This window comes from Cyphomyrmex costatus, unplaced genomic scaffold (assembly GCF_001594065.2).
Source record: "Cyphomyrmex costatus isolate MS0001 unplaced genomic scaffold, Ccosl1.0 scaffold59, whole genome shotgun sequence".
Taxonomy (NCBI): Eukaryota; Metazoa; Arthropoda; class Insecta; order Hymenoptera; family Formicidae; genus Cyphomyrmex; species Cyphomyrmex costatus.
Window position 1 is genome coordinate 202443 of NW_017280071.1, and position 22017 is coordinate 224459.

At 32.7% G+C, this 22017-nt stretch overlaps 1 protein-coding gene across 11 annotated transcripts; it reads left to right on the plus strand.

Moving 5' to 3' along the window:
• The first annotated feature begins 622 nt into the window (after positions 1-622).
• Positions 623-20857, plus strand: LOC108779406 (Myosin-7a binding protein). Of its 11 annotated transcripts, XM_018546828.1 has the most exons (14): positions 623-981; positions 1529-1659; positions 4413-4596; positions 8846-9033; positions 9337-9424; positions 9505-9629; positions 9825-9954; positions 10318-11263; positions 12474-12577; positions 13155-13284; positions 13364-13438; positions 14063-14210; positions 18906-19907; positions 20464-20857. In XM_018546828.1, the coding sequence occupies exons 3-14, from the start codon at positions 4530-4532 to the stop codon at positions 20761-20763; spliced, it is 3303 nt and encodes a 1100-aa protein (XP_018402330.1). In that variant the 5' UTR covers positions 623-981; positions 1529-1659; positions 4413-4529; the 3' UTR covers positions 20764-20857. The 11 variants fall into 11 exon arrangements, with proteins under 11 accessions (XP_018402330.1, XP_018402327.1, XP_018402338.1 ...); XM_018546825.1 differs by lacking the exon at positions 1529-1659; XM_018546836.1 differs by lacking the exon at positions 1529-1659 and having other exon boundaries at positions 18906-19010.
• The last annotated feature ends 1160 nt before the right edge of the window (positions 20858-22017 follow it).

Sequence of the window (22017 nt, forward strand, 5' to 3'; positions counted from 1 at the left end):
AATCTAATACATATTGCCTACTTATTATGTGATCTGTGAGCATATGTTATGCAATTTGCATTGATTTTTCATTTTTACATAACATATTATGAAATTTAGAGATGTATGACAATTTTGCCGAAAATTTTTATTTAAAAAAATATTCTATTTTGGAAAATGTATTTTAATATAAAACATTTATTAAAAATTACAGTATATAAAAAATAATAACTTGGTGCTAGAAAATTACAAAAATCTGTGAAGCAGTTAAAGTGCTAAATATAATCACGCGTATTAGAAACAATTTGATGAAATTGTTCTATTGTTAACAAAAAATAAAAGCCATAATATTCCTTGGACATGTTTTCTTCATTCTCTTTCTGCAGTATTCCGGAGATAATAGCAACGTGGCGAATTAGATTTGAACCGCGGGAGGATTACAAATTACCACAGGTCTAATTTCGAGGTTTAAGCGACCGCGATTAAGCGTTAAACGCGCGCGCCGCGCGCGCAGAATGCGGGCCGCCGTGGTCCCACAAAGCGGGACCCAATCCGGCGGCGTGCGATTATCGTGATAGACGCGCATTCTCTCGCAAAAGCAACCAGACTCCCCACTATGAGGAAGCCATAGGTCGTACACATCGTGCACAGGTGGACGAGGACGAGCGACGACGACGGCGACGACGAGACGTGCGTGTCTCAGTCGTGAACGAGCGAGCGAGCGAGTGGTGCGAGTGCGCGCGTGTGAAATTCCGCGCGGCGCGCGATAAAAGGACGAAATAAGAGGTAGACGTGACGTTGGAAGATAACAAGGATACGCGAAACGTGAGGAATGTGATGCATGAAGCAACGTGAGAAGGGAACGGCGAGACGTATTTAACGGATGCGTGACAGGAGATCTTTAACCTCGGATGATTATACGATCGTTCGACTTTGCTCACGGATCGGTGTAAACATCGGTGACGGATTGATGAAAGCGCTGGCACGAGCCCTAGGAAATAAGTGAATTGACAGAGCCTGACAGGAGTCTATATTGTGAAATTGAATTTCTAATCTGAGGAAAGGGGGAAAGCACTTTGGCATCCTTTCCTTATAACTTCTTCGTAGAAAAAGAAAGAGAAAAATAGAGAGAAAGAGAAAAAGAAACAAACCTATATATTTAAAGTTTCAAATTAAATTTCAATGTGTTCTTATCTGTCAATTGCAGAAATAATAAGAATTGTGAAAAGTTGAAATTATTCAACTTTTTTTTACATTAATTCAAAAATCTAATTTAATTAAAATATTTATGTACATATAGTTTTAATTGGTTTAATTTTATCTAGAGAAATAATAAAAATATTTACAAATTTATCCTTGAAGGTCTCATTAAATAAACAATTTTACAGAATGGATTCCTGTTATTTCATATTTGTGTGCTATCTTATTTTTTTAAGATAAAAATAGAAAAATAGAAAAGTTGCACAATGTGTTAATACTTAGCGATCAGACAATTGTATCGCATTGCGCAAAAACAAGGCAGATAAAATTGATTTATTAATCTTTTTAGCGATTCGTGATCGATCGAAAAACATGCTCGTACCTCGCGCGACGAGCTTTCTCGTTATACTAAAATATCAAGGCCGATGCTAATTACGGTGGCGCGATAAGAGGTGATACCGGCCGAGGAAGTGAGACAACGTAAATCTTCTCATATTCGAGAAATCGATTTAAAGGCCTTGGAGTTTATTAGACATTCACCGACACTTTTGATCTTGCATGCAATTATTTTAATAAATGGACTTGGTTTTTGCATCACAAGTTCAAAAAAATTCTGTACATCAAAATCAAGTTAAAATAAGAGTGTACACGAGTTATTCCATTTATATATACAAGCCGTTTTTACTCGCGATTATTTTCTTCGACTAATCGAGTCTTGTATTTAATAATTAAAGCAAATAAATTTATAATATCTGCTTTAAAAAGTTTGATTATTCTTAAGAGGCAAAATTGTATTTCTTCGATTTCTGTCTCTTAATATAGAATCTATAGTATTTGAAAAATTCTGTTTATTCTTTCAAAAATCCGTGCAAAACACATCACTAATTGAGCGATAAATCGCATTATTCAGCACGAATTAATGTTTTTTTACTTTAGTTATTATTTATACATTTTCTTTTAATCATTTGTCATGATCGCGTCAGCATTTTCTATTCTTTTATTGCCGAAAAAACATTATCGAAGTAATTCCTTACATCTGATTCTTTCTTTCACCAATTTTGGTTGCAATTACTACAAAAAGGATTTTTTATCCATTTGATATCAATTAATTTAATCATCAATTTAATACATCTTCAAGTAAAATAGTTTGGTCTTGTTTTTTATATCGTACATAAATAACAAATCTAGTGAATAAATTTCTAATAATAATAATAAGTGCTATCATATAGAAAGAAAGAATTCTTGCGTATCAAAAAAAGATAGATAAATAATTTATTGACATTCTAGAGCAAGCCTTCTAAGAATATAGAACACATAGCTAATAAAGCAGAAAAGAAGAGGATAGTCTTATTGAGCTCTCTCGTAATCGTCACGCGTCTTTTATCAACTACATGACACAACTGAACAAACGAGATATACCTTTAAGTCGAGAAATCATGACAACCTTCGATCAAGCGTATTTAACGTGGTCCATCGAAATATAATTTTTATGCAAACTACGTAAAAATGTCAAAATGCCAGAAGTAGTCAATTTATATTCCGCTCGTGATAAACATTCTTGAAAGATGTGACAATGTTCCACCCATCAATTCGTGATCTATGTACACCTATATTGCAAAATATTTCATAAATGCCTATTATTTTTTTGATCACTTAGAGCATTTATTTCAAGAGCTGAAATCTCTGAAATATTTAATGTTGGAAATAAAAACACGTTATGTCGTATTCTATGTGAAATTTTTTACCTCTTTGTCGAGAAATCCAAGATTAATAGTTAACAGAAACTAGACATGCGATAAACGCGCAGTAGATAAATATCCACTTTCTAAGTAATTGCAATATTCTTTTATCGAGTACTTATAAAACTCACGTGTTTTATTTCGAATATCACATAAAGGTACAAGTATCTGATTGATATTGGTCGTGAAATAAACCGAGCAATCTAAAAAAAATCGGAATAAAGTTATTATATAATACTGTCGTGCTAGGTGCGTCTTCTTAATATATGAAATAAAGTCATGCACGTGGGGAATATCAGAAATGTAATATGCTCGATCATGATGTTTGTCATATTTCAACCGCGTCACCTTTACAAAAAGCAGAAACGTACTCAAAAGGAATCATCAAGTTCTAATGTTGACATCGTCAAGCTTCATTACTTCAACATTTGCTATGCAAATGAGAACTTAAAAACTGTACGTTGGAAAAAAAAAACGGAAAAAAACTGTCATTATGTGCATATAAGAATAATCGCGAAAGTTGTGTGCGTGCTATGTAAAAATAGAGCAATCACGATTAACCTTTCGATGGTAATTTTACAATCGTTTCGATTGTCTTCGACGGAATGAATACGTGTTATTGAAATACGGAATTAATTATTATAATATAGATACACGATGACTTCCAAATATGCGAAAGATATTTTACAGCTTTCAAAATATGATGGTATTTTTTAAACTAGTCATAAAAATAAAAAAAGATTGCAAAAATTAATTTCAACTATAGAAATAAATAAATAAATGTTAAAATTAATTTTCTTTACTAAGTTCTCGATAATTTCTTAATACAAAATCTATTTTAAAACCTTAAAATAAATGTTAAAATTTTCTCCACTAAGACAGAAATATTATATTAAATTTTATTATAAATATTTGTTTGAAATTGAATATTACTAAATGTAAATACATTTATTTAGTATAATTATTATTTTTTATTTAGTAAGCATTTAATTTCTATAAATAAATGTTTAATTAGTACTATTAAAACAATTATTTATTAACATTTGGTATACTTTTCTCTCAGTGCATGTATAGGTAACTTCCAAATAAATGCGAAATTTATTTTACGACCTCATCTTAAAATACGATATTTTTTAAACTAGCCATAAAACTAAAAAAAATATATATCTTAATTACAGAGATAATAAATGATAAATTTCCTCTGTAGACTGATGTCGCATGGAATTGTGGAGTATTCCTTTAGAATTTAAACTATTTTCATTACGAGTCCTCAGGGGGAACATCGTCATATTTTTCGAGAGATTAAGGCAAAGCAATTTACATTCTTCGAAATAATTCTATATAAATTGCGAGTGACTCAGTAAAAGATGAGTCTAGTTATTCTTATCAAAGATATCATACTCGCGAAGTGATGTCTAACGTAAACGTCAACTTCGTTGATAAACGTATATATGCCTACGTGCTAGGTGAGTCTGACTCAGTTTTAAAATTTAGCAAGAAATTGCCGAGATCAAAAAAGAATTAGAAAAGAATAGGAGGGACAGAGAAACCGCATTAGTTGATGATACAATGTGAAAGGTGCAGTTATTGCAACTGCAGTCGGCTGAAGAGATGTTGACGTTGATCGGTGGGCTCATCGTTGCTTATTTCGTCTACATTCTGATCTTAAGGAAAAATGGTAAATATCTATGCTAAATCTAATGTTTGTTTTTTTCAAATATATACTCTGCATATATTCTATTAAATTCTACAAATTTCTACAACTTTTTTATTGCATATGTTTTAACCAATTTATCTACTATTTTGTGTTTTATGAATATTGTTTAAAAACAAAGAAAAAATTAATATATATAAAATTAAAAATGTTATAAATATGATTGAAATAGAACTAAATGAAATCAACTATACTTTTTGTCATCAGTATAAAACATAATTAATTCCACTGAAGCATTCAACATTAAAAATAATTACTCATATCACATTTGTACATATTTGATCAATATATGCTGTTGTAGTATATTGTTTTATCAATGTTGCAACAAAAATGCGTCGTATTAGTGTACTATAATCTTTCCACCCAGTTCCGATTTCTTATCTTCTTATCTTTAAGCAATTGTACGTAGAAAAACGATTAATAGCAATGTGGTTATCTGGTTGCAATATAAAGAAACCATTAACCTGACATGTGACATTATCGCATGTAGTATATCAATTATATTATTACTTTTAGAGTAAAAAATTAAATATATGTACATATATATTATAAAATAATACTTGTATTAATAAGGAAATACATTACTTCTCTTCTCTATAAATTTTCGTAAATAGAAAAACATCTTGCACTTACATTAGTACTCTACACATTCAATTATCAATATCTTAATTTTCCACAATAAATAGCAAATAATGGAAATTGTAGGAGAAAGAGATATTTAATATTTATTATTATTATTATTATTATTCCACACTTTTCACTTCCCCACATATACATATGTGTACATATTCTATTTAATAGCATATTCCACTTTCTTGTTCTAAACTGTGTGTTATTCCCACTGATACACCTCCAAACGTATAAATTTGTTTAGTAGTCTCAAATTTTCGCATGAAAACGTGGCATCACGCGTCGTTTACGCGACTTGCAATTCTTTCGCGAGATATCGCCGTTCTCTCCGTAGAGAACTGGTCCAGTAACCTCATCTTGAAATCGTCAAGTGCGATCGACCATTTATAACATAGCAATCGACAGAAGACGAAAAAGAGGAAATGCCTTGGCGCAACGGTTTTACCACTTCCATTATCCGGATTTTTACACGGAAGATCCTCGCGCGCGCGCGCGCTGTATTAAGGTGTCGCATTGAATGAACTTTGAATTTCTACGACAAGGTTTCCCACATAAAGCACACTCGTTACCGTGTTAGAAGCAGTTCAACTACCGAATTATTCGCATATAAATGGGAAAATCTCTATTTGTAAACCAAATTTTTGTTGTTCAGCGCATTATTTTAATAGGATAATACAGTAATTGACGCTGCGTCGTGAGAAAGCAGTCCTTAATTTTATTAAATTCAAAGCTCGTAAAAACAAAACGATAAACTTCGCTATTTTACGATTATTCCCAGTCAAAGTTAAATCTATTATAATATAATGCGAGGAAAGTTGCATAGAGAAAATTAGTCGACAGCAAGCCGACAAAATAATAGTGCGTCGAACAGAGAATTTACGCAGATCCTCAAGCTACACTTCTACGTTAATAATTTTGATTTATTATGCGTCAGTGATCTTGAAGGTTACATTGACATCTTTTTTCCATATAAATTGTACGTTAAATTACAATCACGTGAACGGATCGAGTCTTGTTTTCTTCCATCCAGTCGAATTACAATAAGAAGACTCGATTATCACGGATTAATTACGTGCAATTATTATTCCTGTACGTCACGTCGCGCCGTTCCATATAATCGTATGAGGAAAGCAAAAGATCGATGGAAGGCCGGTGACGCTGTTACTGACTTATCGCCATTAATAGACGTCGAGAGAAAAGGCGATTTAACTTGCTGAAGAAACTTCTACATGCCGGCTAATAATATGACTAATGTTTAAGGCGGTCGGATCGCGCGCAAAATACCTGCAGTCGGCCTTCACCTTCTACTGCGTGAGATCAAGGCTGGATGTGTCCTCGACAAGGTAGATCCTCGATTATGTGTATGCAAGAAGTGACTGTGTGAAACATGAGCATTATACCAAGAGAAAGAAAAGGAAAGAGAGAGAAAAGGAGGTAGAAAAAAAGAAGAGACGTCCGCGCACGCGATGTGTTTATTTGCAAACAATCTAGTGTTGCTTGAGGATTATTAACCATGTATACAAGATCTCGCGAGCAATATTATCTTTCCAATAAAATATTTTTAACATTATATTTTACTACTGAATTTTTATAGATAAATGATTATAATTGAATATCTCATAGAAATTAGAAAACTTTTCATTCGAAAGCTGAAAAATCGCTATTTTTACATTTTATCGATGATGATTAATGGAAATTTCCTATGCATTTAATTAAAAATTTGTTCATAAATTTAGCATTTTCTTAAAAATCATGGATAGTTACTCAAAAATTTTAACAATTATTTTTAACACTCAAAATAATAGAAACAACTCTCTAAATTTTTTGGAATAAAGTTTCATTCTGAAAGAGTTAAAATACTGTCATTACTGAAAGACTAAACAAAATTTACACTTTTGAGTAAGAGTGAAAAATTTGCATTTTTGAATAAGAGTAGCAGATTTTCACTCTTTTGAAGTGAGTTTTCATATTTTTAGAATGACATTTGTTCCAAAAAAAGAAGTGAGATTTTTTCCTTTGGAATGAATCTTATTCGAGAAAAAAAGAGTATAAATTTGCCACTTTTATTCAAAAGTGTAAATTTTTCACTCTTTTTCAATAGTATATGTTAACTCCTTTGGAGTGAGGTTGCACAAATTTAAAAAGAAAAATAAAACTTTCTTCTGAACCGATTTTTTTAGTTACGAATGAAACATTTATAAGTTTTCATAAGATAAAATCTTTTTGGAATATATGGCATTAAACAAAACATTTCTAAATCCAAATTTTCAAAATTTAGGAAGTCATCTTCTAAATATTCTGCTTTTAAGGATCAACTACTAAATTATAAAAATTTACCCAACATTTTTATTCAAATTGATTAATATAATATGAAAAATATGCAGAATCTAAAATTTTGAATTCTATAAAGACATATATGCTCAAATAATTTAGAACCTACAGAATAGAGACTGTCATTGGCGTCCAGAATCTCGAGTGAAAATGCAGACGAAGTAAAAATTACGGACCTCGAGTTTCCCGCGGAAAGAGTTCAGGAGGTCGGTAAATTTCACCTGACGGCCGCGATCCGCGTCGGACAAGAAACGTAAAAGAAGAAGAGAGAGAAAGAGAAGAAGCGGAGAGACGGGATGAAGTCGCAAGAGTTGTCGACGAGAGGAGTGGCCGTAAGGATGCATCATCGGCAGCAAGGTCGCGTCGGAGAAATTACCGCGAAGAAGTGGCCAGTATTCACAAGTGCCGGCTGTATCGCCGTTATCTCTTGCCGTGACTCGATCATGCCAAAGAAAGTGCGGTGCGACTTGCGTTTATACTATACCTCGTTTTACTATAACCGTTCACAAGGTGCGCTGGATCGATCACGATAGAGTGTCCGACAGTCACTCCGCGGAAACCATGATCGATCCATGGAATTGCCAATCCAACGCGTATCAATAACACACCAGTGAGAGAACACGATATAAAATAGTTATAAAAAAAAGATTACAAAAATCGCAATTTTTTAATCAGATGAGAATTTTGTGTTCTCGAATAGAAGTGGTCTTACATTCTTACAAATATCTTGTATCAACAATGTGAATATACGTATATGTATATATAGTTTATAAGGATAAAACATATTGAGGAAAACATGATCTATATTGTTTCATGGCTGAAGCCTTCGATTAATCCATCGAAATCGGTACGCGTTTAAGCGTCTAATAATTAAAAATCTCTTATTAATTTTTCATTAATGTAAATAAACTTTAATCTTGATTTATTTTTCATTTTTTTTTTTTAGTTCCAGGAATTAGAAAAATATGAATAAGTCATAATTATAAGTTGAACCAAGATTAAAGTTAATCTACACTAGTAAAAATGGACATTAACATTTTAGTTTATTATAATTAGAGAGAAGTTGATGAACGTAAAGATAGCAATGTTAAATATAATATTTGAATTTAACGGTACAACTGGCGACTCATAGAATTACTTCTATGCCACACTCATAGTAATTGCAGATGCTATGACCAGCAGAATACATTCTCATCATCGATCACCGCAATGGCAATGTCGATCTCGACAATTTTCCAACTTGATGTTTCAGACAAACCGTCTACAGATCCGCCAGCTATGGCGCACGCGGCGCTCAGAGAGATCGTCGAGCGAGCTGTCGACGAAGCTCGGAAGTTGCCAGGATTAAATGCATCCGTGGACTCCGAGCAACCTCAAGAAGAACACCCTGTTACGGATGATAGTTATGAGGATCTCCTTGCTACCGCGATACTTAATAAGGTTGCTAGAATCTAAGAAAGATTTCCTTAATTAATTATGAACAAATGATATATTTTCAAAGCATTTTGAATTAAGAAAAACGAAATTTAAAAAATATTATATTAAATTATATTTAAAATAAAAAATAATACTAATTAATATCAGTGCATCATGCTCAAATCGACTATGAGAAATTAAGATGTGTGCGCTATATATTTCTTACGTAATTTGTCACTAATTAAAAACTTACATTCACCAATGAAGCACTGTGTGCTTAAATTAGACAAATCTTTAATTAAATTGAATTTATTATGCGCATTTTAGGTCATCGAAAAATATCAAAGGGAACGGGTTGATGGCAACAGCAACGTTCTACACGACACAAATTCGCCTAAAGCAAAATATACCGCAAGTGTGTACAATTTACTTAACGTATTATCGCGTATGAAGTATGAAGAAGTCATATTTACGAAGATGATGCTCCTTTTTCAGACGAGAGCAAGCATGGCCTTGAGGAAGATGTGGCGAGTTACGCATCCGACCATCTCGAATGCAACGGTGATCATTGTGCGTCGATCAGGCAGAATGAAGATCATCATAAACCAGTGTCCTTTACGGTACTTATGGATGCTGATTACAATCGCATTTACATATTCTCGCATATCGCAGTATATGCAACCAAGTGCAATGAAAGAGATGAACATGAAATTTACATATCAAATTTAAATTTTTCAAAGCAGCATAATCCATATAATAAAACATAATTGGTATATCGTATACTCTCTAAGGGAAGGAACTGAATCCTGTTACAGATGGAAGAAAGAATCGAGGAAGTAACTACGATCACGTCAGACAATGATGAACTTCGAGACAACGGCGCTTTGGAATTCGGTTGCAGCAGACGCGTACCGTTTCCAGAATATGGGATGGATATCATTGACCGTGAGTATTTCGACTTTCACTTTGAATATCATTTACATATGTATTTAAAAAGTACGCAGAATCGTTTATAAGTAAAATATAATATCTTGTTGGATCGTGCAATAATATATTTCAAGATTAATTAACTAAAATCTCGTTTGACTCCTATAATAATCGTTCTTTAATTTAAAAATATATTTTAATATATTGAGACAATTATTTATATATATATATATATATATATATATATATAATTCTTCTCCAACATATTCTACTCTTTTAAAATAATAAAAAATAAAATGATATTTTCTGCGATTATTTCCAACGTAAGTAAGCTACAACTTTACACGTTACATAATTAATTATCTAAATCTCTTATAATAGCTCCGCGAGAATTACCCTCGCCGTCGCCGTCATCATCGTCGGATTCTTCAGATTTAAATCGCAACGAATATCCGCCGGTCAGGACGAAACGTCACGCTGCTGGTCATATAATGGATATAGTCTCGCCAATCGAGTCTTGGGAGGACAATTGGCTATTCCAGAAAAAGAGGAACTCCCGATCACAGCCAGACGCGGTTGCTATGTTAGTACCGAGCTCTAACGCATATTATAAGGCTCTAATCGGCGATCGGGATGCTGAGGACACGTCTGATTTATCCGAATGCTCATCTACGAAATCTGACGAAGAAATCGAAAAGGAACTGATGGAGGCGATCAACAACGTGATTCCGAGAACTCCCAGGATCTCTGAAAGCGACGTGACAAATAATCAGATAGAAAATCGTCAGGAAGGAATAAGCAAGACGCAATTCGAAAAAGACAAAGTCGATACTTGTCAAGCGATAAAAAAAACTGAGAAGAACGCAACTGTTTGCGAGAATTACAATGGAAAATATTACGAGGAACACTTGAACGCCTTGGAAAAGAATACAGCCAAACGTGAAGATGATAAAGAAAATCGAAATGAAAGTCCACTGATAATAGTAGTAGAAGAAGATGACGGAGCCAAAGAGAAGCCTAAGGATACAGCCAAATGCGGTGAAAAGACAACCGCGATCGCGGTGGAAAGTTTTGTGCAAAAGGAAGTAAAGATGAAATCTGAGAAATCGAGTGAGAGGAGCGATCGAGGGGAAAACGTCACGGACGAAAACGAAGAGCAACGAGAGAGCGAATATACCGAACATTACGACACCGCGATCCAGAGACATTTAGATAGTTTAACGAAGATTGAAGCTTGTTCTGGAGAGAGCGAGACGACTGATGGAACGAGAAAAACGGATGAACAGCTTAGAAAATCAGAGACCAATTCGATCGAACTACCAAAAAGGTAGGGAGAGGGGGTCTCGAAATATCTTTTCTTCTAATAAATAAAGTAAAAGAATAGAATTAAAGTTTATATTTTAAATTTATTTTAAATTAAATTTATTTTAACTCTGAAAATTACTAGATTCATACAAAAATATCGTTAGATGTAAACAACATCCACTTTAAATATAGACTTCTTTGAATATGGATTTCTCCGTCAATTTTCACTTACTATTGTTAAATTTGTATATATACCTATTATGTGTATGTGTATAAAAAGTATTTAAACTTATATTTTTATCTCTGATTTCTATTCTTTAAATGTAATTAACAATTGTCTTTTTTGAATTTTTGTATGTTTGCAAGAATAAATAATAAATACAGCCTTGGTCAAATATATCAGGTACTTATATTTTCTTAATTTATTTAAAATTTGTTTACCTATATTGTTACCTATTGGTTACCGGCATTATATACATAAATTTAAAGAGTTCTTAAAACAAAGGATAATTTACAATAAATACCATAAATCAACTTTTTTAGCTAAGATTTTAAATAATGATTAATAAGGTGCCTAATATTTTTGGCCAAGATTATATGAATGAAACGAAGCTCCACTCAGGTTTCGAACGCGCGTAGTAAGCAATAATGACAGTTCCGAACGCAACTCATAAGTAGACCTACCCAAGTGTTACACTCCGATGATGTGTGAATTATAAGTTCTTAGTATGTTGTTCTCTAGATGAAAATAAGTGACACGTATTTTTTTATACGACCCATACGCACTTTTAAGGGATAAAAAACACCCATTTAAAAAAAATCAATTTTTCTCTTTCGAAGCGAATATCTTCGAAATTTTTTTATTATAGTTATAAAGTACTCTTGAAACCATTCAATTTTCATTCTAGAAATTTTTTTCTACCTCTTATAGTTTCGATGATATTCGTTTCGAAAGAGAAAAACCGTTTTTTTTAAACGGGTAGGTATTTCTCATCTGTATAAAAAAATTCGTGTCGCTTATTTTTATCTGTAGTACAACATATTAAGAATTCATCAAAATCGGAGTATAATACTTGGATAGTGATAGGAATAGGTTTAGTTGTCGGTATTGAGAGAGAGAGAGAGAGAGAGAGAGAGAAAAGTTGCATATTCTATAAAAAATTTCTTTCGTAGTTTCGCGGCAGCACTCTTTTCGTATGTCTCTTTCATAATTCTTTTTCGATTTTGTGCAGTAAACGTTCAGAAGTCGAAGTCCAATTGTCTTACGCAATAATCGACAAGAATCACGTCGACATGACAAGTGAAAATGATCCATTAAGCACCCCTCCACGACCAGGTAATTTTATTATTTATGATGAACCTATACGTGCGATACGCAATATTATCTTTCTTATACATATTTTTGTATTTACAAAAAAGGACAAATGGAAATTTTATTTTGACATTTTGATATATAAAATAATTTATTAATATTAAATATAACTTTTATATAAAGAAATAATAAACACATATACCTGAAGGAATCATTACTTAACATATAATCGAATACGCGAGGTTCCGAGAAAAAATGTTTATGACTTTAAAGAATTACGTTAAAATGGAGGATAAGGGTGGGGTTTTAATTGCATGTCTTTAAAATATAAAAAACAAAATCTTAATGAACGCCCTTTTAAAAAATTTCCAAAGCAAAAAACTAAGTGAAAAACACTATAATGAAATACTCATGCATCATAAGGCCTGTTCTTTTTGCCTGCACTGTCCTGAACTGGTACATACAGTGCAATAAGTTGAAATGAAACAAACGTATATCTGTTTCACTTCAACTTATTGCACTCTGTGCACCAGTTCAGTAAAAAGAACAGGCCTATTATGAGCGCATTGCGCATATGACGATGAATAAATGTATCGGACAGGCACAATAGCGGAACGCGAGCACAAAAAATGGGAAAACGCTGCACCAATTGAAAACAATCCCTACAGCGAGGAGAGCATACGAAAGCGATGTTTAGAAAGGCAATATTCGAAAAATTCGGATATTCCAGGGTAAGAGAAATCGCGTAAAAAATTTTGCGAATATCACTGTAGTCGCGAAATTCTCAACTCGATTTTTCACTTTGTTCAGAGCCCATTACGAGTTAACAAAGCTGAACGAAGTGAGTCTGGAGACACTAACACCTGGTAGACCGGACATCAAACGGTAACTTTTATTAATTTTTCCAAAAGCTGTAATTAAATAAGAAATATTTAAAATTATAACACTAATTAAAAAATTAAGCGAATTATTTCTGTTACTAACGTTTTTGCATTAAAGATTTTGTTAAAGTTTTAAAGTATCAATTTACTATGAAAAACAGAAATGAAAAAAGGATTACAAGAGTGTGTCATATGGAGAGAAATGAGTTTATTATTAGAACAAAAAAATGATTTGTTATGTGATGATTTAGTGGAAAAATAGATTGATTAGTTACTGTTGAATCATTTTTCATTATCAATGTAACAAACATTACACGGTTTACGATATAAATTACATTTGTTTTAGTAATTTAGTGTAGATATAAAATATATTGTTAGTATAACTTATAATGTCAATAACAATAAATATAACAATTAGCATCAGTCTCCATTGTAGAAGAATTATTTTTTGAACAACAAATCAAAAATAAGACATATTCATTTCGCCATACCGATTTGTTGTCACTATATTAAATCAAGTTTGTTATAGGTACTGATGGTTTATTAAGTTAACAAAATTTTTTCTCTCCGAGCGATCATTTTCCATTATACAGTTTCGTGACACTAATAATCCGATTTTTCTGTATAGATTCGGCAGGGATTACTACATCAACCAATCGAAGGCAGCCAATGGAGAACGACAGGAACGGACCAGATCGACGATGTCCTCGATGTCGAGCAGACCGAGCAGCTCGCTGTCACAGCAATCGAGCTGCGATGAACAACATGAACGACAGGTGAGTCATGACGAGCTCGAGCAATTTGAAGCCGCTTCGCTGCGCGGCAGTCTTCCTAGACGATGCTGCCGCGATCCCCTCGCCAGTCCGCACTTCGCGATCAACCCTCTCTTGCATCTGGAGTCTGCGAGCGATCAATTGCATCATGATGACGGTGAGCGAGCCGAGAATCTCCTAGAAAACGATGTTCGAATGATATGTCCCGAAGAAAGAGAAAACACGAAAGAAGAAGCGAAAGATGATCGAGAATCTAAGAATTCCGTGGAATCGAATGTAGGAGCTATTTTTGAAGGGGAAGAGAATAATTACGTCCTGGCGGAGAACCTGAAAGTTGACTCTCCGAAATCAATACCGATAAACTGCAGGAATCGATCTTGGAACAATCACGAAGGTGAAGAGCCGATAGTACCACAATACGACAATCGCGCAGGATCGCCGGGCGATCGAGGTGATCACGATCTAGGCGATCACGACTCTGGAATGTGTTCGATTGGCTCTCGCGACTCGGAGAGCAGCGAACGCGATCGCTGGCGACAGTTGTTTCGGAATAATGATCCCGATGGTAATAGGCAGATATCTTCGATTGGCGGCAGGAGATTTTGGACCACCGGCGGATACAAGTACCACACTTTCGGTGGTATCAGGATTCGACCAAGGAAAGCGGAAAATCTTGACGACGATCTTGAAGATGAATCAATCTCGCCGGAGGATCCGTTCGAAGATCGTAGTCCAGAATTCGCGAGATTAAAGTTTCAAACCTTTGGCGGGATTAAGAGAAACAAGAAGATCGACAGTAGAAAAATTCCGAATTACAGGAGAATCCGATTGAGACCGATCTTGTCGGAAGCTGCGTCTGTCGTTCCCGATCGCGATCTTGTCGAAACGAAAAAATCGGTGAATCTCAAATTGTATTCCAATGTCGATTCAGGAAATTGCGATCAACCGATAAATTTGAATCGTTCTACAAGTTTAGAAGGATTCGCTAGTTTCGAGCATTCGACGAGCTCGACTTTCGAGGAGAGCGACTGGCAGGATGAGAAAACTGACGTCACGAATGATCGGAAATCCACAGGATACCCGCAAATTGGACGCAGTAAAAATCGAACAAGTACTTTCAGAACTAACTCCATGACGAAACGCAAAAATCTGATTCGTAAGAAAAACATAAATTCATCTTCCCTCTGGTCCTCACCGAATGAAGACGATGAGTGGCAAGATGAGATCGATTGTACTTCCGACGAAATTATAATGAACAAGTTCCTAAAAGATGTCTCGAGGAGGCGGAAAGCGTGCGTGTTCAACGATGACAACATTGTGGCGCGAGGAAGAGAAAGATCTGAAAGGCGTCGAGAAGTTCTTGAAGACAATAACAGCGAAAAGTTAGAGAAATCAATAATCAGAAATACTGAAAGAGATCTGAAAAATTCAAAGGAATCTCAACAAGAAGAGAATGATGATAATAAAGCACGGCGTAAGAAGTTGTATGTGAGAAGTTTGAGCGACATCACGATATGGTGATAATAAGAAGAAAGGCTGATTTGAAAATGAAATAAAGATCAATAAAACAACAAGAAATAAAGATAGATATGAAAAAAATGTACACGATGTTAATAATCGTGAAATGATTGCCATAAAGAAGTATTGCGAGAAATATAGAGTTATACGCTTCAACAGAAATAGATCCTAGAATGTCTTTGCCATATTATATCTCAAAACGAATTTTTATTTTATTTCTATAAAATTCTTCTTATCGATTGATAAGAAAAGGTGGGAGATAATACGCTTTAAAATAAATGCGGTTATTATGGGATATCCGTTGTTTATTCAATCAAATGAAGAAATTATAAGATTCTATTTTGAAACGATATGAATCTTAGAAATTCAAAATACGACCTACCATGCGATAATTGGTGGATCCAGCTAACGATTGTAAAAATTTATTAAGAATAATTTATTAATTGTTATAATATTATATATTATATTTGGTTGATGTATATTTTGTTCGGTGTTATAATGTACCTGATAGAATGCGAATGCATTCGTGCCAATATCATAACTCCGTGGCCATATTTTTTGAGATAAGAGTATTATGGCGCAATGTGCTAATATTAGATATTATGTTATATACAGGATTAACGATTGAAAGTGCATATTTATAATAGTTACAAGGCAAATAAATACGGGTGTATAAAAATCTGAGATTTCATCATGATAATGCCGACCTTCCACTCCTAAACAGATTTTTTAATTAGAAGTATTTTAATAATTTTTTTATCATTATGTTTGTAGATAGTTTTTAATTTAAAACCTTAAACTAATTCCTAATTATTAATGCAAAACTAATGTAAATTCTTAATAATTAACTTAATGATAACAATACATTACTCGTTCAGACAAAAAATGTTACACAAAATAATATCATTAGAAGATATTTAAAAAATATATACAATATATGTATATATAATTATCTATTTAATTAAATATAACTTATGAAAAATTTATCAAGAAAAAAAAAATGTATATATACTATATTTCCAGATAGTTTTTTCATGAAAATTAAATTTAATAAATAGGTATAAAATTATTGAAATCCTCTAGAAAAGAAGACTTTTATTTAACACAGAGACAATTTTGTATTGTATATATCTTATATTGAAATGAAAATCTCAACTATTTAATTAATTTAATTGAGCAGTCAAAAAACTGGTATCCTTCGCATGAAACATACAGGTGATGGTTCCTACTTGATATTATAATAATAACATATATGAACATTAAAATAGAATCGCATACAATTTGCGCAGCAATTCGCAAATTGTGTGCGATTCTATTTAAAATTTTTTTAGTTAATATTAAAGAATATTTAAATTACACATTATTATACAATATTATTTAACTATACATTATTTATAGTATATTATTAATATATTATAATATCTTTTAATTTTCTTATCGCTTTCTCTCGCATATATATTTAAAAATATAAGATTTAAATTAGATTTCCATTTTTTATAAGAAATGATAATTATCATCACGCGAATGAATTATTTTAAAGAATTGTGTTACAGTAAAACTTGCCAACTTCATTACTTTAGAAATTGTAACGTAAATGATAATTATGTATCACAATATTAATACCATAATTCGATATTATATCAAACAAATAGATTATTATACAAAATTTGTATCTTCATTCTTCTGCATCATATAGTTTTTATGCAGTTGAAGACACATGTTAAAAAATGTTTTAAAAATATAAGAAAAATAAGAAAAAAATCGAGTTCGTTTGCACGTATTAACTATGATATACAAATTTCATTTCTGTAACATTTTTAAAGTGAAGATATGAATCCAAGGTACATCTTCAATCAACAATCTGAGTCATTTACTACTCGAAATGCACGCATCACGCTTGCACAAATTGCACATAGAATGCGATCTAATTTGCATCTACAAATTCTCGATGTATCTCGAAAAGATACTACTCGGTTCGCGTTAACACAATGGAATCAATTTCGCAATTACGAACTACGAAAGAGAATATTTTAATCGGTAAGTACCACCTATCTACAGTGTATGTATGATGACTAACAAATAATCGTATTTATATGTATATATGCTCGAAATGTAAATTCTAATATTTCTCGCAATTTTTTGTTGCTTTATCCCACTAACTCCAATAAAATCATACAGCAATTAATATTACTCATATTGTTTGTAAAACTTTATGTATTTAATAATTTTTTAAATCTTGATATACTAATATTAGAAGTTTTATTAGATCTCTCTTCTCTAACATGTTTTATAGATTATTTTTTAGTTCCACCATCTCATCAAGAATAATCCTTCACTGCAATATTAATCATGATAGATGAATGATACTTACATGTAATCATATTAATAAATAATATTGCATAATTAATTTGCAATGTATAGAACGTATATCATTACATGATATAGGTATTAATAAAAAGGCTTTTTGTGTGAATGTACTAATACAAACAGCTTATTCTTAATTTGCAAAAGCGAATGCATGAGTGCTTAAAACATATTAGTCCGTGATATTATTCTTCGAAATTTTTTATGTAAATAAGAAATATTTAAAACTTCAATATTCTCTAATGTAGCCTGTAAATTGTTATAATTTTCTCTAAGTAATACTTAAATCTGAAAACCTTTTCATCAAAATTATATATCTACATACGTATTTAATATCGAGAATTTAAACTTAAACTCACGCACATTTTATAAATACAAAAAAAACCCAAAACAAATTCCAATCCGTTAATAAAATCACGACTGGTATGTATTGAGCAAAAAAGTGTCTATATGATTAATAATTATTGTCAATTACTTCTTTCAAAATCAATAATATTACAGATCATCTAAAAATCGTACTAACCATAATATTAAAAAACTCTTTACTTACAATATCATTATTAAAATTATTAAACGTCATATATTAAATTTATATTAAAAATATTACATTAGACAATAATATTAATCGTATGATAGTTTTACGAAAGAGAAAAAGAAAGATAAAAGGAAAAGGAACAGGAATTCTGTGACTCGCAGCATGCAAGAGAAAGTAAAAAGAAAAAATAACAAACATTCGACATACAATATAAATTATGCATTTTTTGAATAAATCCTACATTAGATCGGTAACATCAGTCGATTCTTCATATGTTCCAGGAAGAACGACTATCTACATCTAAAGAGACGAACGATAGTATTTCGATCCTGCAAGGAGATAAAGATACGAAGACCACGGCCTCATGGCGCAAGAATAATGCCGAGGTAATTAGTTCCGAAACAAATAATCGCGCCGTGAATTCGTGTGTTCCCGTTGATCAGAAAGTCAAAAGCGAGAAAGACACGCCTGATAAAATGGCACAGAAGGGTCGCCAACACACGGACGAAATTCTGGAGAATCAGAGAAAAAACAATAAGAATGAGATTAATGCCAAGCTCAACAATCAGGAGCAAAGTATCGAAGCTGAACACAAAGACGATATAGAGCAAAAAGTTCGCAAGATCAACTTGAAAGCATACGGTTTCGAGAACGAGTTTTCGGATAAGAAGAAGTCTCAACAAATCCGGCAACAAAGAATGGTGAATAGATTGGACCTGAGTTCCTTCGGCTATCAAGACGGCCTGCGTCGCGCCCACTCCAACAATCAATTGGACCAGCCATTACGGAACAACGATAAATCAAACTTGACTAAACGTAGATATAAAGGATCCTTGATTGACACACCAAGATCATTCAGCTGCAAGGATTTCGCAAAGAGCTTAAGAGGACTCAACGAACTACGGGATGAAGTCGAGGAGGTAAATTCGCAGCTAACATCCGCCAAATCGATGCCAAATGTCGCTGAAGACGTATATTATCACGCGAATCCGGCTTACGTGAACGACGTGCAGAATGAACTGACCACCAACGATCTACTAGATCTTATGAAGAAACGCGATGCGATCGTTGAGGATGACATTTTGCTGCTAAACGATTACGATGAAATCTCATCCGACGTCGAGAGATCTTTTGAGGATATATATATTATGACCAAGGCACAGCCTCGGGAGACGAATGAAGAATTGCGGGTGATGCCCTCAGTGAAAAGACTCGCGGAAGTGTTCGGCAGGCAACAGACTTCCGAAAAGACTGCCGTGCCCGCGAAAGTATACAGAGCTTCGGTAACTAACGAAATACTCACTTCATTTCAGTTAGATTTCAGTTTAATCTCAGATTGATATCTCGAATTTTGGTTCATTTATTCAGAGCAAGAACGATATGCATCAATAATTCGTAAAAGACGTATATAGACAAATAACTAGACAGATTTATTTAGAAACAGAAAAATGAGTAGTAAATGTGTCTACAAGTAAAACATTTAACAGAATTTTCAAAATTGGAATAAATACAAATTCAGATGAAAAAATTTATAAACTATATTCTGCAGGCTTCACTTTTGATCTGAATGTTTAATTTATTGTATAAATTTATGGATCACTAACTAAACTAAATTGCAGTACAATTCCAAAAGTTATGACGTCATATATTTGACAAATTAATAATATTAATTTGAATAATATATTCGTAATAATGTATTCGTAAAATACTCTCAAATATTTATCAATATTTTTATATTTTTAACTTCAGAAGCTATAGAATCAATGCAAAGAATTTTTTTAACAGGCATCATACATCAGTAATTTGTATATTGGATCAAATTGATTTTCTGTCTCGCAGGTGGCGAAAGTAGATGATACCAATAGATCGGCCACTCCTGAGATACAGATAATTAAAACGCCCAAGCAGATGCACAGTTTGACAGCCAGATCTCTTTCGAAGGAATTTCGTGAAGGTTTACGTCAAATGCCCGGAAAACTGACATCGCCACCGGTCAGTCGATCATTAATAGAAGAGCGATCGGCAAATCGAACAGAAGTCATTCGATCGAAACAAGAGAGCAACGATACCACCGTGATCTCACCCGGCAAACTTAAATCGAACATAATATTTTGGGAGCAAATACAGAAAAGAAGTTAAATAGTATTTTTCCGCAAATTTTTAATAATCCTTGCAGTATTCTGATATTTATAAGACAGTATGGAAAATTACGGTCGCGAAATCAATTTTGTATATACGTATATAAAAAACAGAGATTGAAAATTGCGCAATCGAAAATATATCGTTAAAAAAAACGACTATTTAATATGAACTTATACGATAAAATCAAGTCAAGACAGTAATTCGAAGAAATATATAACTAACAATAAGTAGTGTAAATATAATAATAATTATTATGGGGTTCAATGGCAAATAGCAGTTATTAGAAATTATTATAGAATTACGGCGACAAAGATTACTTCCAGTCAAGATGGGATTTATCGTCGATTTTAAAATTTATCGTGTTCAATTTTGTATATTTGTAAATGATTTTTATGTATGTAGGATTTTGCTCAGTTTCAAACCGAGTAGAAACATGAAAACTATGCAAATTTTACGTAAAGTCAAGTTGAATGTCACACTTTAGAAACGGCATTTACAAGAAAAGATTAATTGCTACTTAATTAAGATTTAAGTAATTTGCATTCATAGAGTTGTCAGCGTTGCTATCCTTGCGAATGACAAGGATATGTTAATGTTTGCATTAAAAGATAGTTCCTTAGGTCGGCCACACACGTTTAAGTAAACTTGTATAAGTATACTTGTACAAGCTACTTATGCAAATTTACTTGAACGTGTGTGGCCGGCCTTAGCGTAAATTGATTTTGAGACGTTGTACGTTAACTTGATAGGATAAATATTTCGCTGTAAAAAGGCGATAACAGGAAGATAGCTTTACATAGAAGTGTAATGAAATTTGTGCCAAATGGCATCGCGACATGATATGTTGATAGAGCCAAAGAAAGCATTCGAACATCATATGTTCGAGATAAAAGACCAGGTTAACCCTTTCGCCGTGATTTATATTATACACATATTAGGAGTGTCTTTAATTCTAAAAAATTATTGAAAAAAATAAAAACGAGTTTTCTAAAAATATGTATATATTAACTATTTTGCAAAATTGAAATGAATATAGTTATTACAATCACGTTGTGCTACACAGAGCCGAAAAGAGTTAACCCAGCGCGTTGCCATTCGAGAGAAATAATTATTTCATAACGTAGATAATTTAAGATTTTGCGAGCGTTTTGTATATTGTTACAAATACAAAGATATATTCATATTATTAAATAAATTAATTATCAAGGAAGAAAGAATTTATTCTTGATTATTTTACCTATAACTGGCATG